The sequence below is a fragment of the Lepidochelys olivacea genome (assembly GCF_965140295.1).
Source record: "Lepidochelys olivacea isolate rLepOli2 genome assembly, chromosome: 6".
Lineage (NCBI taxonomy): Eukaryota > Metazoa > Chordata > Testudines > Cheloniidae > Lepidochelys > Lepidochelys olivacea.
Genome location: NC_140416.1, coordinates 1,804,629 through 1,822,180, shown reverse-complemented (window position 1 = coordinate 1,822,180; position 17,552 = coordinate 1,804,629). Strand labels below are relative to the sequence as shown.

At 50.7% G+C, this 17,552-nt stretch overlaps 1 protein-coding gene across 1 annotated transcript in view; it reads left to right on the top strand.

Annotated features, from left to right (window-relative positions):
• Positions 1–1,131: 1,131 nt before the first annotated feature.
• Positions 1,132–17,552, top strand: part of LOC311522609 (uncharacterized protein) — a gene marked incomplete at its 3' end in the record, with an annotated part of 34,387 nt that continues 17,966 nt past the window's right edge. Inside the window, 4 exon segments of the mRNA XM_084632079.1 lie at positions 1,132–1,205; positions 2,842–3,428; positions 3,968–5,083; positions 8,385–8,436. Coding sequence (XP_084488205.1) covers positions 2,896–3,428; positions 3,968–5,083; positions 8,385–8,436 — 1,701 coding nt within the window. The 5' untranslated portion in view covers positions 1,132–1,205; positions 2,842–2,895.

Here is a 17,552-nt window from a genome sequence, read left to right as displayed (position 1 = left end):
TGTTGTCACCAAGAGGCTGGCTGTGGGTATTTCACACTTACCACATATCTCCGGAGCAAACATATTGCAGCACTTGATAATTTCACCTACCCTGATAGCACTCACCAGTCAACAGGATATTCATGTTCAGCAGAGCAAGACTTCTTAAACGATACCTCACAAGGCATGTATTGTACAAAACATTTCATTGTCATATCACAGTGTTGAATAGGGGGGTTCCCAGTCGTTATTTTGAGGTACAGTGTGTCACACCCCCACCCCCAGCTTGTATCTCCATGGGGGAGAAGGAGACAAAAGCGGATGGGGGGGCATGCTGGGATGGAGTGAGGGAGACCCCTGGTAGAATATATGGGGATGCAGAGGGATAGGGGTCCTACCAGCAGGGGGTGAAGGAGTGAGCAGAATCCCCTGATGGGGGAATATGGGAGCTGTGGGACTCTAGGGTTGAAGTCCCAGGGCATGAAAAGGTGGATAGAACAAAACATGGGAGAACAGAGAGAGAGAAGGAAACCTCAAACCTGCTCTACAGCAGCCCAGGGTCATCCCCCGCCCCTCAGTGCCCAATTTCCCCAGCTCTACCCCACAGGGCCAGGGCATTGGGCTTGCTCCGGATTTACCCAGGGATCAGAATCCTGGCCTGATTCCATTGGCATCGGTGGGGTGGCTCTGTATTTACAGTGGGGTCCCTGAGGCACTAGGTGCTGGCCCCAGTGCGGCACTAGGGGGCGCTGTGCTGCAGGGTGGGGGGGGCTCAGCAGGGGGCGCTCTCCCCGGGCAGGCAGTGCTGGCCCCAATGCTCCAGTGTGGCACCAGGGGGTGCTCTGCTGCGGGGTCAGGGCTGCGGGGTCAGGACTCAATAGGGGACACTCTCCCAGGGCAGATAGTGCAGGGTTTGTCTCACTGTGGGTTCCTTTGCAGCCTCTCTAGCTCCTCATGCCGTGGGTCGAGACTCATAGGAACCGCGTTTGATCCACCACAGGGGTGGAATAATTGCTGACCACAGCTTCCTGTGCAGCTGGCTGTGGCTGGGGGTGTAAAGGGGGGCAGGAGTTCAGCGCTGGGGGGAGCGTGAGGACGGCTGAGACACTGAGAACACGGGAGACCTTGCGTGCTGCCTTCATCCACCTTCAAAGCGCATCTCTCCCAGCAGAGGCACACACCAACCCTGGCTGCCGAAATATTCCTCAGCTCAGTTCCTGAGGCAGGTGAGTGATGGGTGGGTCTGCTCAAACGCCAGCTGAGATTGGGAAACTCATTGCACCAGGCCCTGCACAGACCCCGGCCGAGATTGAGGACCCTGTCACTCTGGGTGCTGCACAGACGTGAACCAAGATCGGGGTCCCCAGTCCCTCCCTGCTCTAACCCACTCGATCTCACTCCCCTCCCAGTGTGACAATAGAACCCAGGAGTCCTGACTCCCCCAACCCTCCATCCTCTAACTCACTTCACCCCACTCCACTGCCAGAGCGAAAATAGAACCCAGGAGCCCTGACTCTCAATCCAGTGCTCCAGCCACTAGACCATGTTGCCACTCAGCTTTTGATCATTAATTTACGTAGTTGATACCTTTCATATCAGGGGCATCTTGCAATTTCAGGCTGTTCGATTTTCTATTGGCAACGAAGCAGTGGGGGGCAGCAGATCTGGACTGAGGAGCACCGGCAGAGTCCGGGGGGAGGGAACCCCAAGGCTCGGATTGCAGGGGGACTGGGGGCTGGCCAGAACCAAGCAGTCCATATTCAAATGCGTTTTTCCTGCCTGGTTCTGCCGGGGTGAGTTCAAACATTTACTGTCCCCTCCCAGTCCGAGCCTGCTACCCTGACAGGATGCAGAGCTGTTACCCCTTTCCTGCCCCACAGCCAGCTTTGCTGTACTGTTCCAACCCAAGTTGAAAACAGTTCAAATCGACATTTAACACAGCATCCCTTGTGGTTAGTAGGGGGAGGGACGCAAAGAGAAGTGTGAGGTGCTCAAAGCATCTGGGGCAGAAGGAAGGGGACAGGATACCAGAGTAGATGGGCCCATGGGTCTGTTCTCGGGTGGCAAGGAGGGGGCAGGATACCAGGCTTGATGGGCCCATGGGCCTGATCCAGGGCAAAAGGGAGGGGGCAGGATACTGGGCTAGATGGGCCCAGAGTCTCCTCTGGGGCACCAGAATTTCCTGCTCTCTTTGCCCAACAGCCACAGTGTAAAGGTGACAGCGCCGGAGAGAAACCCCATAAAATGACCCCCCATCAGTGGTTCAACATAACCAAATCCACCACTTGGCGTGGCCACAAGGGGGCCCCAGCAGTTTCCACAGCAACGCCAGTCACGCCTAGCGTGGCCCAAGGTCCCGCTGCTCTTGCTGGCTATAAAAGCCACCACTCGAAGCCACGGGTTGTGTGTGGCTTTGCACTGCCCACTAGTGGCCAGACCCAGCCACTACCTCAGCTCACTAATTATAAGCCACAGAATCTGTCCACATTGCACCATCCTTTAATGGCCACATTGAGGAACTGCAATGACCCATGATTATACAGCAAGCTGTCAAGTGGGTACGTGAAACTATACCTCCTCCTCATAGTTAGTGTTGGTATTACAACATCTGGGAAATAGGGATGGGAGGGAATTGATGCAAATTAGGTAATCTGTAGTCAAACATGCAAATGAGGCATCAGGTCATTTGTGTAATGCCACCAGAGTTTCTAGAGCCCACAGTTTTCATGGGTGTGCTATAGAACATGGTAGATATCATGGATGGTAAGTGGATGTCTCTGTTGCTACAACAGAGTTAACCAATGGAACTGCCTGCCACTGGATTGTCACTAATTCTGCATCTCTCTGTTTCTCTCCCTCTAGGGGAGTTCAGAGGCCGACGGCCTTTCGTGGGTGGGGGAACCCATCACATCAGCCATGCCCAGATTTGGTGCCTTCATCCCCCTCCTCCTCTTCATCTTCCCCGGGGCCTCCTCCCATTGTCACACAGGCACGGTCAATGAATGCAAGAAGCACACGGCCTTCGTGCCCGGGCACAGCTTGGTAGGAATGGGCATCGATGTGACCACGATGGCCAGGAAGGGCGCCGATCTGGTGGACAGCAGCGACTGGCAGAATCCAGACGGCACCTGCACCCTGTGCCGGAACCAATTTCAAGGAGGGCAGTGGCAGAGGCTGCCTCTGGCTGTGGTGGACTGGAGGGTCCACGTCTCATGCCAACAGAACCTGACTAGCTCGGTGCAGCAGTCGGCCATGGGCATGTTGGAGTTGGCGGCGTCCGCGGTGCAGAACGACTGGAAGGTGGGGCTGGACGTGCCTGTGAAGCCCAAGGTTAATGTCCAGGTGGCGCTGGCCGGATCACATTCCAAACTGGCCAGTTTCCTGCTAGACCACACGCGGAAGGACAAATACAGCTTCATGAGCCATGAGGTCTCCTGCGGCTATTACAGGTGAGAGCCAGCCTGAGTCAGGAGGGCTCATCTGGAGTTGGGATCACAGCAACACCACAAGGTGACACAGGGCCTTTCCCCTCTAGTGGGCTCTGGTTCCCATCCGGCCCCAGGACAGGAGACTAGCTTGTTTTAGGGAAACAGGGAATGGGACATGGGGCCTTTCCCTTCTAGGAGGCCCTGGTTCCCATCCAGCCCGAAGACAGGAGACTAGCTCGTTTCAAGGGAGCGGGGAAGAGGGAAGAGAGGCCTTTCCCCTCTAGGGGGCACCAGCTCACATCTGGGACGGGCCAGCTGTGGGGGATTTTCGTGTCCTGTATGTCAGGACACCCCGGCCACCTGCTGTGGCCAGAACTATCAAGCAGCTGACGGTATCCCCAGCAAGATTGTGAAGTTCAGCAGACTGGGTGGTTGCATTGAATAGGAACCACCTGCTTCGACCCTTTCTTCTGGGTTGGCTGGGGCCTTAGGCTGCACAGCTAATGATCTCAGCTGACTCATTGGGCTGAGCACACTCCTCCCCTTGTCTCCCTGACCAGGTTCCGGGTCAGCGAGACGCCCCCGCTCACCAGCCATTTCACTCTGGCGCTGGAGAACCTCCCGGAGCAGTACGACAGCAAATCCAAGCTGGAGTACCAGCAGCTAATCAGCAACTACGGCACCCACTACGTGTCCCAGCTGCAGCTGGGGGGCCGGGCACGGGACGTGACGGCCGTGCGGGTCTGCGAAGCGGCAATGAGCAGCTTGACTGACGACGAGATCAAGGACTGCTTGAGCATGGAGGCAGCCAAGAGTATCGGAATGGGCTCAGTCAAGGATGGGCACAGCAAGTGCGAGGAGGAGAAGAAGAAGGGGAAGATCCAGGGGAGCTTCCACGAGACGTATCGGGAGCGCCACGTGGAGGTGGAGGGAGGAGAGAGCACGACTGATGTGCTCTTCGGGAGTGATGCCAAGGTCTTCTCCACCTGGATAGAGAGCCTCAAAGCCAGCCCCGGCCTGGTGTCCTATTTGCTGAACCCCATCCACATCCTGCTGGAGCAGGATGACCCCAAGCGGGAGGCACTGAGGCGGGCGGTGAGTGAGTACATCCGTGAGAGGGCCCTGTGGAGGAATTGCACCCGAAGCTGCCCCTCGGGGACTCAACGCAGCGCCCATGACCCCTGCTCCTGCGTCTGCCCCGGGGATACCATGACCAACACCATGTGCTGCTCGCGGGAGCGCGGCCTGGGGAAGCTCACGGTGACAGTGAAGAAGGCCAGCGGCCTGTGGGGGGATTACTTTACTGCTACGGATGCCTTCGTCAAGGTCTTCTTTGAGAGAAGGGAGATCCGGACCGGCACCATCTGGAACAACAACAATCCCGTCTGGAACGTCCACTTAGACTTCGGTACCGTCCGCATCACCAGCGCCAGCAAGATCCGCATAGAGGTCTGGGACGAGGACAACAAGTGGGACGATGACCTGCTGGGAAGGTGCGACATCCTGCTGGAGGCTGGGGGGCCCCACCAGAAGGATTGCTACCTGAACCACGGCCGCATCTGGTTCCAGTACAGCCTGCGCTGTGGGCCCCACCTCGGGGGCCGGAGCTGCTTCGACTATGTCTCCCAGCCACCCCAGCTGGGAAGAGCCAAGGGGAAGGAGGTGGAGGCCTTCTAGTCAATAGCACTCCCTATCCCCCAGAGCATTTCCTAGCTTCCGCTCTGCTCACGCTACTGAGCTTCATGCTGTTACTCCTGGTCAGGTATTGGTCTTTCCTATACCCAGAAGAGACGGTCTGCTCCTGCGGGCCGATATCCTCACAGCTCCCTCTGGGAAAATATCCCAGCAGGAACCGCCCATTCCAGATCCCTCAGACCAGCCTGTCCAATGATTCCAGCCATCCAGTGTGCCCAACAAACCAAGGCGTTCACCTACCGCATCCAACCGATCTGCCCCCCGCATCCAGCCAACTGCCAGTCAACCAACCAACAAATTGTTGCATTTAGTTTATCCAAGGTATTCAACCAGTAAACCACCAATTGGATTTAGTGTATCCAATTTATCCATCCAGCCAACTGCCAGCCAACCAACCAACAAATTGTTGCATTTAGTTTATCCAAGGTATTCAACCAGTAAACCACCAATTGGATTTAGTGTATCCAATTTATCCAACCAACCTATCAAAGAATGTGTGACGTGCATCCACCATATCCATCCCTCCAACCAACCAGTGCATATATCTAGTGCATCCAACATATGCAACAAACCAACCAATGAATGTATCCAGTGCATCCAAACAACCATTGAATTTATCTAGCGCATCCAATGTAAAAAGCCAGCCCGCCAGCCAACCAACAAATGAATGTGTTTCGGATGTCCACTGTAACCAACCAACCAACCAACAAATGTATTTAGCGTATCCTGCCAACCAGTGTATCCAATGCACCTAATGTATCCATCCAGGCAACCAACCAGTGTATGTACCTAGTGCATCTGGTGTAGCCACGCAACTAATATCTTACGTACGTCCAACCAACATGTGTAGCCAGTGCAACCAACCAACCCATGAATGTCAAGTTCATCCAGTCAACCAATACGTGCCGGCAGTGCGACTAATCCACCACCCCACGTATCCATCCACCCACTGTCATTACCTGTCTAGTGTACCCAGCTGAAAAGAGATCATCAGGAGCAAAGCTCAGTCCCGTCCTATTGTGGCATCAGGGATTAACCCTCTGCAAAAACCCGAAGATATTCCAGCGATGGGCAAAGTTCTAAACACCAGTGGATGGGATGGGCTCCTGGAGGGAGGATTCATTAGAGGGCTGTTCCCTAGCTGTCATTTCTGTGGCTTTCCACAATTATCCAGCACCTTTGGGGTTAACTGTCTCATCCTGAATGTGAAGGCCCCACCTACCGTCTAGCTGGCTGTTCCATGCTCAGATGATCAGCAGAGATGATGCGACATCACTTGCCATTGGTAGGATTCAGAGTGAACACCCACAAGGACATGCCACAGGCCTATCGGTTCAGGCTATCAGCAGGCTCAGGGAGATGGCACTGCATTGGGGTCACACTGGAAAGGGAAAATTCCCCCTACTTCTGGGATTAAAGCATCTTCCTGGCTCACCCCTATCTGCATCTGTGAGAGCCTAGATCCATGGTGCTGTTAACTGGTAATGAGGGTGGTTAACTCTGAACCCTGCTGACTGTAAGTTCAATATCTCCAGCCTGTTTAAAATGCTGGGCAGCTTTGCATCTCCACCACAAAATGATTTGCTTCTGGTAGGATTCCAGCTCTCTGGATCTTTGCAAATGTATCTCCTTGCTTCAATAAACATTTGTCAAAGCAAATTTCTAAGCAGGAAGCCTTGTGATTCTTCTAACCTCAGTGGGCTGGACCTAGATGTAGAGTAGAAATGAGTGGCTGCAATACACACTTGGGAACATGACGGGGAGCTCTAGGCTGGGCAGGAGCAAGGCATGGCAAGAAACGGGAGCTAAATAGCTGGATGAATTTGCTGCAATTGGGAATCCAATGTAATGTGGCTAACGCCAACCAAAGGGATTGGCTTCTGTCCAGGACAGAGTGGGGTGGGTGGGAAAGAGATACAGGGAGATGGGCCATGTTATTAGTGGGCATTAATATCCCCCAGCTGACATTTGCAAGACACTGCTATTGCCAAGAGATTGAGGAAGGGATATGAGGAATTTTCCTTCTAAGGGGATTCAGCTCTCATCTGGCTCTAGGGCAGGGGGATTGGCTGGCTCAGGAGGCTGGAGAATGGGACACAGAGCATTTCCCCTGTAGGGGGCGCTGGTTCTGATCTGGCCCCGCAACATGGCTGGCTCCGGAGGCTGTGGAATTAGAATAATAGTCCTCTTCTTATGGTGCAGCTCCGATTCCCTCCAGCAAGTGGCAGCCTGGACTCGTGAAGCCCCGAGCCGGTTGATCAGCTAAATCGATCTTGCAGGTCAGTTCTGACAGTGCATGGAAGGTGTTGGGGACAGGGGGAGGCTGCGAGCTCCTGATCTGCCCCTGGAATGAAGGCTGGGATCCTGGAGCAGAGGTAGAGAGACGTGGCGGCTCCGAGAGCCGATGGGGGTGTGGTTGTGATTCATTGTGAAGAGGAGAGGATCTTTCCATAGCCTGCTTCTGCCCCAACCCACACCCAATGGCTGCAGAGTATAAGGCCCTAGGTGGCATGGCCCACCTCCAACCAACTACCCCCTGGGCCCGAGCCCTTCCCCGTACCCCAGCGCCCTGGGCATGGGCAGAGCATGAATCAGCTAGTTGCTAGAGTACCCTGGGCAATACTCTAAGCTGCCAGGGACAGAGGGATGGGCAGAAGTGGGAGCCCCATGGCCGATGGTGGAGCTGAGATGGGGGGAGGGGGATAAGGACATGGTGACACCGAAGAGACATAGGGGCCAACATGGGCATGTTGCAGTGTTCCTCTCCTCATAGAACCACGGGCGAGTCGTGGGGTCGGGGATGTGTGTGCAAAAATCCATCCCAGAGCCAGATCGGGAAACGAGGAGCCACAAAGGCCAGGTCAGGATGGGGCTGGGAGGCAGGGAGATCCCAGTGCAGCATGATCCCACCTGTAGGCTACCTCTGCTCCAAGGGGCTGAACATTAAGGTCACGGAGCCCAGGTTGGGAAACTGGGAGCCATGCAGTGCAGACCAGGATGGAGCTGGGGCGTAGCCCACCCCAGAGCAGAATGCTCCTGCTGGGAAGCAGTTGGGTGGAATCATGGGGCAGAGGCCAGGAGAAAAGGGGGCCTGGGAGATGTGGCAGAACGGGGACGGGATTCCCGTAGCCCCCTCCCCTAGAGTGATGGCCCCCCTGCCTCGTACAAGTAGCCCCTCTGACTCAAGATGCAGCATCGGGCAGCGCTAGAGCAGCACGTCTGAGTTTCTAGCGGCAGGAAGAGCGGTTCTGACCACAGGCTTCCCCCTGCCCTTCTCTGCAGCTGCACAGCGCTGCGGCAGGGAAAGAGCGCCTTTGATGTCAGTGATGAAGGAGTAGGGGGAGACCCCAGAGCTCCCTGCCATGCCCACTGCCGCACCAGTCAGAGCTGCACCTCCATCCAAGCCTGGGCCTTTCTCATCAGCCCTGCCAGCCCCGGGACAGTCACCCCCAGCAGGTGAGTGAATGGTGGTGGGAGAATCTCTGAGCTCCCAGACCCCTCCTGGAGCTGGGGATAGAACCCAGGAGTCCTGACTCCCAGATTGACTCCCTGTCAAGGTTCCTTCCCCACTCTGAACTCTAGGGAACAGATGTGGGGACCTGCATGAAAACCCCCTAAGCTTATTTTTACCAGCTTAGGTTAAAACTTCCCCAAGGTACAAACTATTTTACCTTTTACCCTTGGACTTTATGGTGCCACCACCAACCGTCTAATAATAATAATAGTAATAGGCTGAAATTTAATAGTGAGAAGTGTAAGGTCACGCATTTAGGGATGAATAAGAAGAATTTTAGTTATAAGCTGGGGATGTGTCACTTAGAAGTAACGGAGGAGGAGAAGGACCTTGGTTGATCATAGGATGACTATGAGCTGCCAATGTGATATGGCCGTGAAAAAAGCTAATGTGGTCTTGGGATGCATCAGGCGAGGTATTTCCAGTAGAGATAAGGAGGTTTTAGTACCGTTCTACAAGGCCCTGGTGAGACCTCACCTGGAATACTGTGTGCAGTTCTGGTCTCCCATGTTTAAGAAGGATGAATTCAAACTGGAACAGGTACAGAGAAGGGCTACTAGGATGATCCGAGGAATGGAAAACTTGTCTTATGAAAGGAGACTCAAGGAGCTTGGCTTGTTTAGTCTGACCAAAAGAAGGCTGAGGGGAGATATGATTGCTCTCTATAAATATATCAGAGGGATAAATACCGGAGAGGGAGAGGAATTATTTAAGCTCAGTACCAATATGGACACAAGAACAAATGGATATAAACTGGTCATTGGTAAGTTTAGACTTGAAATTAGACAAAGGTTTCTAACCATCAGAGGAGTGAAGTTTTGGAATAGCCTTCCTAGGGAAGCCGTGGGGGCAAAAGATCTATCGGGCTTTAAGATTAAACTCGGTAAGTTTATGGAGGAGATGGTATGATGGGATAAAATGATTTGGTAATTAACTGATCTTTAAATATTTATGGTAAATAGGCCTAATGGCCTGGGATGGGATGTTAGATGGGGTGGGATCTGAGTTACCCAGGAAAGAATTGTCTGTAGTATCTGGCTGGTGAATCTTGCCCATATGCTCAGGGTTTAGCTAATCATCATATTTGGGGTCGGGAAGGAATTTTCCTCCAGGGCAGATTGGAAGAGGCCCTGGAGGTTTTTCACCTTCCTCTGTAGCATGGGGCACGGGTCACTTGTTGGAGGATTCTCTGCTCCTTGAAGTCTTTCAACCACGATTTGAGGACTTCAATAGCTCAGACATAGGTGAGAGGTTTTTCGCAGAAATCGATGGGTGAGATTCTGTGGCCTGCGTTGTGCAGGAGTCAGACTCGATGATCATAATGGTCCCTTCTGACCTTAGTATCTATGAATCTATGAACAAATATATAACAGGGAAAGAGCCCGCTTGGAAATGTCTTTCCCCGCAAAATCCTCCCCAAACCCTACACCCCCTTTCCTGGGGAAGGCTTGATAAAAATCCTCACTAATTTGCATAGGTGAACACAGACCCAAACCCTTGGATCTTAAGAACAAAGAAAAAGCAATCATGTTCTTAAAAGAAGAATTTTAATTGAAGAAAAAGTAAAAGAATCACCTCTGTAAAATCAAGATGGCAAATACCTTACAGGGTAATTAGATTCAAAACACAGAGAATCTCTTTAGGCAAAACCTTAAGTTACAAAAAGACACAAAAACAGGAATATCCATTCCATTCAGCACAGCTTATTTTCTCAGCCATTTAAAGAAATCAGAATCTAATGCATATCTAGCTAGATTACTTACTAAATTCTAAGACTCCATTCCTGTTCTATCCCCGGCAAAAGCATCACATAGACAGAGAGAGAACCTTTATTTCTCCCTTCCCCAGCTTTTGAAAGTATCTTGTGTCCTCATTGGTCATTTTGGTCAGGGGCCAGCGAGGTTGTCCTAGCTTCTTAACCCTTTACAGGTGAAAGGATTTTTCCTCTGGCCAGGAGGGATATTAAAGGGGTTTACCCTTCCCTTTATATTTATGACACGCCTCCCAAATCACAGCTAGGGTGAAACGCTGCCTGGGATTTCTTCCTGGAGCTCTAGGAAAAACAGAATTAATAAGACACATGCACCTCTAAATATACTACCAAGTATATAAAGACTAACAATATTTTCCACATCTCAAGGACGATTTTAACCAGTTGATTCTGGGAAACTTTCATGGGAGAGTGCATCAGCCACTTTGTTAGAAGCTCCATGTGTTGGATGTCGAAATCAAAATCTTGGAGAGCTAAACTCCACCGAAGAAGTTTTTTGTTATTTCCCGTGGCGGTATGAAGCCACCGTAGTGCAGCATGGTCGGTTTGCAGGTGGAAACGCCGTTCCCAAACATATGGGTGTAGCTTTTCCAGAGCATAGACAATGGCGTAACATTCTTTTTCACTGACTGACCAGTTGCTTTCCCTCTCAGACAGTTTTTTTGCTGAGAAACACTACAGGGTGGAATTCTTGATCCGGTCCTTTCTGCATTAAAACTGCTCCCACACCACGCTCGGACTTCTTCTCTTTTTCCTTCTCTTCCTCCACATGCTTCCTCTCTTTTTCCTTCTCCTCCAGTTCTTTGGCCCTTGCCTCCATATCTTTTTTCCTTTGCCTCCATAGCTCTCCTGTGAGCAGCCGCTTGGTGTTGTTCTGCCTCTTTCGCTGCCTCCTTTTCTTTGTCCTTTGCCTCCATAGCTCTTCTGTGAGCAGCTTCTAGAGCTTTTTCTGCTTCTTTCACTGCCTCCAGTTTGGCTAACTCCTATTTGTGTAGTGCCTTGGTGTCTGTCATCTTTACCTCTCTGTTTTTAACTAACTTTACACTCAAGGGTTAGAAATAAAACAAACAAAACTTGGCTTGTAAAATTTTGCTGTGCTGTAATCAGACACCTGTTCTCTGATAGTGATCGTCAGCCTACAGAAAAATCCACCCCCCCCCCAAAAAACCAACAACAAGAATAATAAAAATAAAATAAAATAAAAAAAACAAAAACCCTAACACCTTTTTCTCCAGGCAAATAGGCAGAAAACCCCTCTAGTTACTTTTAGGTAAAAAAAAAAAAAAAAAAAAATCAGGTCTGTGAAGACTTGTGAATTTCCCTGCAGGAGATTAACTACTCTGTCTTTAGGTAGAGAAAACCTGCAATTCACAAAAGATAATTCCCTTTTGTCTCTGCTCTGGCCCCAAAGCAAAGCAAAAAAGCTTCCAACTATTCCCAGTTGGAAATCTGCTTTCCAGCAGCCCCAAAGGAAAAAAATATATTTCCTTTTAAAATCTGTGTTTCTGGTTCAAAAAATCTCAAATTGATCTCAAAATGATTTCAAGTTAATTCCACCACTCTGCCACCATGTCAAGGTTCCTTCCCCACTCTGAACTCTAGGGTACAGAAGTGGGGACCTGCATGAAAACCCCCCAAGCTTACTTTTACCACCTTAGGTTAAAAATTCCCCAAGGTACAAACTATTTTACCCTTTGCCCTTGGACTTCCACTGCCACCACCAAACGTTTATCCGGGTTTATTTTTGAGAAAGCGTTGTTTGGAAACGTCTTCCCCCCCCCCCCCAAATCCTCACCAAAACCTTGCACCCCCCTTTCTGGGGAAGATCTGGTAAAAAAAAACCTCACCAATTTGCATAGGTGACCACAGACCCAAACCCTTCCATCTTAGAAGAATGAGAAAGCATTCAGTTTTCTTATGAGAAGAATTTTAAGAGAAGTAAAAAGTAAAAAAGAATCACCTCTGTAAAATCAGGATGGTAAATACCTTACAGGGTAAATAGATTCAAAACATAGAGAATCCCTCTAGGCAAAACCTTAAGTTACCAAAAAAGACACACAGACAGGAATATCCATTCCATTCAGCACAGCTTATTTTCTCAGCCATTTAAAGAAATCAGAATCTAATGCATATCTAGCTAGATTACTTACTAAATTCTAAGACTCCATTCCTGTTCTGTCCCCGGCAAAAGCATCACACAGACAGAGACAGACCCTTTGTTTTTCTCCCTCCTCCCAGCTTTTGAAAGTATCTTGTGTCCTCATTGGTCATTTTGGTGAGGTGCCAGCGAAGTTATCCTAGCTTCTTAACCCTTTACAGGTGAGAGGATTTTTCCTCTGGCCAGGAGGGATTTTAAAGGTGTTTACCCTTCCCTTTATATTTATGACACATGCCTTGTGAGGTATCATTTAAGAAGTCTTGCTCTGTTGAACATGAATATCCTGTTGAATGGTGAGTGTTATCACTGTAGGTGAAGTTACAAGTATTTCAATACATTTGCTTCTGAAATATGTGGTAAGTGGGAAATGCACAGTATTCCTTATCCACATTTATCTGAGGCTGGGCCGGACATGTATTGATGGCCAATCAAGAAGAATCCAGACTCCTAGTGACATCACCACTTGGCCTCTCTTCTCCCGCATCTCAATATCATTGGGAAGACAAAGACTTTGAACTGGGGAGATTGGTCCCAGGCTGAGAAGGGAATCCAGCCTGTGTACAGAGAACTGTCAACAGCCTGGAACACCCAGTGGGGTGAGAAATGTTCTTGGATTCAAATCTTCTAAGTTTAACGGGCTAAGCAATTTAGACTGCGATTCTATTTTTATTTCTTGTGTAACCAACATTGACCTCTGTGTTTATCACTTCTAATCACCTAAAATCTATCTTTCTGTAGTTAATAAACTGACTTTAACATTTTATCCTTACCAGTGAGTTTGCCTAGAGGGCTTGGGGAATCGGCTCAGGCTAGAAAGGCTGGTGCATGTCCACTTTCCTTTGACAAAGTGCTGAAGTAAATAATGAACTTGCGCTGTTTAAGAGAAGGTCTTGAGCCATGTAAAACGGTACATTTCCTGGGTCCAAGGCTGGGGAGATTTGCAGATGTTTGTATCTGTCTAATTAGAGCATTCATGCAATTTAGCTGGGTGTCTCCTTGCCTGTTGTTGGCAGAGTGAGCTCAGTCCCTGGATGGGTTTTGCTGCTTGTCACTGGCAAAGCATTGTAAGAGACAGTCTGGGTTGGAGAGGTAAGAGGGCACAGTGGTGCCCCAATTCAAGGTTCTACCCTGGGGATTCAGTCACAGGGGGCAGTACAGAGGCATGGGAAATAAATTGGGGAGGGTCCAGGAGAACTCAGAGTCACACCCCCTTGGAGGAGGGGCCCAGGAGCAGAGAACACCATGCCCTCTTCGGGAGAGGGGGCGGCTATGGAAGTACAGTCCCACCCTACTTGGGAGTACAGACCCACACTCCCAGAACTGGAGTTGGAGGGAAGGGACCCCAGGGATGAGACAGCCACGCCCTTCTAGTCTAGGGAGATGACCCCAGGAGAGGAGGACCTCTGGGAAGAGCCCCAGAAAGGGCGAGGAGCACTAGGGCATGAGAATCATGCTCCCATGAGGGTATCAAACAGCCATGCCTCTTCAGTGAGGGGTTGGGACTTGGGACCATACAGCCACATCCCATGGGGTTCAGGAAGGGGTAGGGCTTAGGCAGGCAGCTGGGGGGGGGGTTAGTGTGAGTCTGCCCATTTCAGGGAAAGAGGCCACCCCAGGTCCAGCCCCAGCACAGAACTCCTGGGTTCTGGCCCCTGTTATAAGAGGGGTGTGGGGTCTAGTGGGACAGAGTAGGGGTGCTGGGAGCCAGGGTTCTCTGCTGTCTCTGGGTGGGGAGGAATCACAGAAGCCCCCAGTAACAAAAAGAGATGTTGATTTCATATTCTTTTCACAGCATCAGCGCGAGGCCGGTTTACAAAGAAGCTTTGGACGGGGGTTACCATGAGCTTCCCTTTACGGTTAAGTTCAAAACCCTCAGCCCAACAATCCCTTCCAGCCCCACTGCACCCCCACTCCACAGCGCCGCAGGGAATCAATGAATTGCTCTCACAGACTGCTCCAATTCCCTCCAGCAGGGGGCAGCGCCACCCCACACACACTTATGCACATGAGGACAGTATTTCACCAGTCAGACACGCCCGATGGGGTGGGGCCTGGAACCACAGAGCCACGCCCTCTGGGGAGTGAGGGGCCAGTAGAGCCACGGTCCCGGGGAGGGAGGGGCATTGAACCATGTGCTGTTAAGAATATAAGAATGGCCAGACTGGGTCAGACCAAAGGTCCATCCAGCCCAGTATCCTGTTTGCCAACAGTGGCCAATGCCAGGTGCCCCAGAGGGAGCAAACCTAACAGGCAAAGATCAAGTGATCTCTCTCCTGCCCTCCATCTCCACCCTCTGAAAAACAGAAGCTAGGGACACCATTCCTCACCCATCCTGGCAAATAGCTATTAATGGACTTAACCTCCGTGAATTTATCTAGTTCTCTTTTAAACCCTGTTATAGTCCGAGCCTTCACCACCTCCTCAGGCAAGGAGTTCCACAGGTTGACTGTGCGCTGTGTGAAGAAGAACTTCCTTTTATTTGTTTTAAACTTGCTGCCCGTTAATTTCATCTGGTGGCCCCTAGTTCTTCTATTATGGGGACAAGTAAATAACTTTTCCTTCTTCACTTTCTCCACACCACTCATGAATTCATATACCTCTATCATATCCCCACTCAGTCTCCTCTTTTCCTAGTTGAAAAGTCCTAGTCTCTTTAATCTCTCCTCATATGGGACCCATTCCAAACCCTGAATCATTTTAGTTGCCCTTCTCTGAAACTTTTCTAATGCCAGTATATATTTTTTTGAGATAAGAAGACCACATCTGTATGCAATATTCAAGATGTGGCGTACCATGGATTTATAAAGGGCAATAAGATACTCTCCATCTTATTCTCTATCTTTTTTTTTAATGATTCCTAACATCCTGTTAGCTTTTTTGACTGCTGCTGCACACTGCGTGGACGTCTTCAGAGAACTATCCATGATGACTCCAAGATCTCTTTCCTGATTAGTTGTAGCTAAATTAGCCCCCATCATATTGTAAGTATAGTTGGGGTTATTTTTTCCAATGTGCATTACTTTACATTTATCCACATTACCTTTCATTTGCCATTTTGTTGCCCAATCACTTAGTTTTCTGAGATCTTTTTGAAGTTCTTCACAGTCTGCTTTGGTCTTAACTATCTTGAGCAGTTTAGTATACTCTGGAAACTTGGCCACCTCACTGTTTACCCCTTTCTCCAGATCATTTATGAATAAGTTGAATAGGATTGGTCCTAGGACTGACCCTTGGGGAACACCCCTAGTTATCCCTCCCCATTCTGAAAATTTACCATTTATTCCTACCCTTTGTTCCCTGTCTTTTAACCAGTTCTCAATCCATGAAAGGATCTTCCCTCTTATCGCAGGACAACTTAATTTACGTAAGAGCCTTTGGTGAGGGACCTTGTCAAAGGCTTTCTGGAAATCCAAGTACACTATGTCCACTGGATCTCCCTTGTCCACACGTTTGTTGACCCCCTCAAAGAACTTTAATAGATTAGTAAGACACAATCTCCCTTTACAGAAACCATATTGACTTTTGCCCAACAATTTATGTTCTTCTATGTGTCTGACAATTTTATTCTTTATGTAAGCGGGGGAATAGTCCCGCTATTGTGGGGAACTTTCCTGGCTTCTGCACTACCCTGGTGAAGTGGGTTAGCGAAAGGATCCGAGTCCTCACTCCCACTTCCTTTACCCGGTGGCCTCCCTGCCCTTGAGGACTCCCCTTCCACTCTCCTGTCTGGCAGAGTCCTCGTAACCCCAACAAGGCTGGGCCCAGGATTCCTGGGGGGTTCGACCCCCAACCCTGCTGCGGTCACCTAGGACAGGGGCTTGGGTGTCCCCACTCCGGGGTACTCTCTCTGCACTGGGCACTTCTCTGACCCACTGACCATTACATACAAGTTAAAGCAAATGCAAGTTATTTCATCGACAATTAATTTTAAAAAGAATAAGGAAAAATGGGAAAGGTGAAAGGAAACACGTCACCCTGCCCCGTGGCAGGGAACATCACAAACAGCGTCTCTGGAATGTCAGGGCGGTTCACAGTCTGCTCCTTGTAAGTCCCAGGCCTTCTTCTCAGGCCCTGGCTGGGCTGCGGGGATGCTGTGGGTTGGACACTCGCTCTGGTGGTGGCCGCACGCTCTCAGGCTCTAGGTGGCAGGACCCAGTGTCGCCCCCGCCCTGTCGGGGTTATGATCCAAGCCTGGCCTGCAGAGCCCCTTGGCTGAGGCGTCTCCCTGTGCTGGGCCCACTGCCCAGGGTCCCCCTCGCTCTCCCCAGCTGCTCATGACACCCAGCTCCGGACAGCTCCAGCCCCAGCCCCACCACTCGGTCTCTGCACGGCTGCTGCTGCCTCCAGCTCCCTGGGCAGATTCTCTGGCCCCTCTGGCTCTGGTGGCTGCAGTTCTGCTCCCAGGGCAGGTCTGCTCTCTCTGGGCTGTGCCTCTGGCTTTGGGGCTGCAGCTCTGCTCCCAGGACAGGGGCTGCTCTCTCTGGGCTGCTTTTCTGGTCCCTCTGGATCTGGCCCAGCTCTGCTCCCCAGCTCAGCTTGGGCCCCTGCTTTCTCCTTAGCTCGGCCCCACTCTGTCTGACCCAGGCAAATCCAGCTCACACGGAGGACGGGACCTCCCTGGCCTCCTGACTCACTGATTAGCCTGCCCGCCCTGTCATTCAGGCTGACCAGGAGCATTGGCCTCTCCCCATTGTTCCTGGGGACTGTCAGTCTCAGGGTCCTGGTTTCCCATCGACCCTTCCCCCTTTTAGTACTGGGAGCTAGCAACTAAAACACCCCACTGAATGTTAGTAAGGGGGCAACAGTCCCCTTACATTTACTACTGTTTCAACTAATCTGCCCGGTACTGACATTAGACTTACCGGTCTGTAATTGCCGGGATCACCTCTAGAGACCTTCTTAAATATTGGCGTTACATTAGCCATCTTCCAGTCATTGGGTACAGAAGCTGATTTAAAGGACAGGTTCCAAACCCTAGTTAATAGTTCCGCAATTTCACAATGGAGT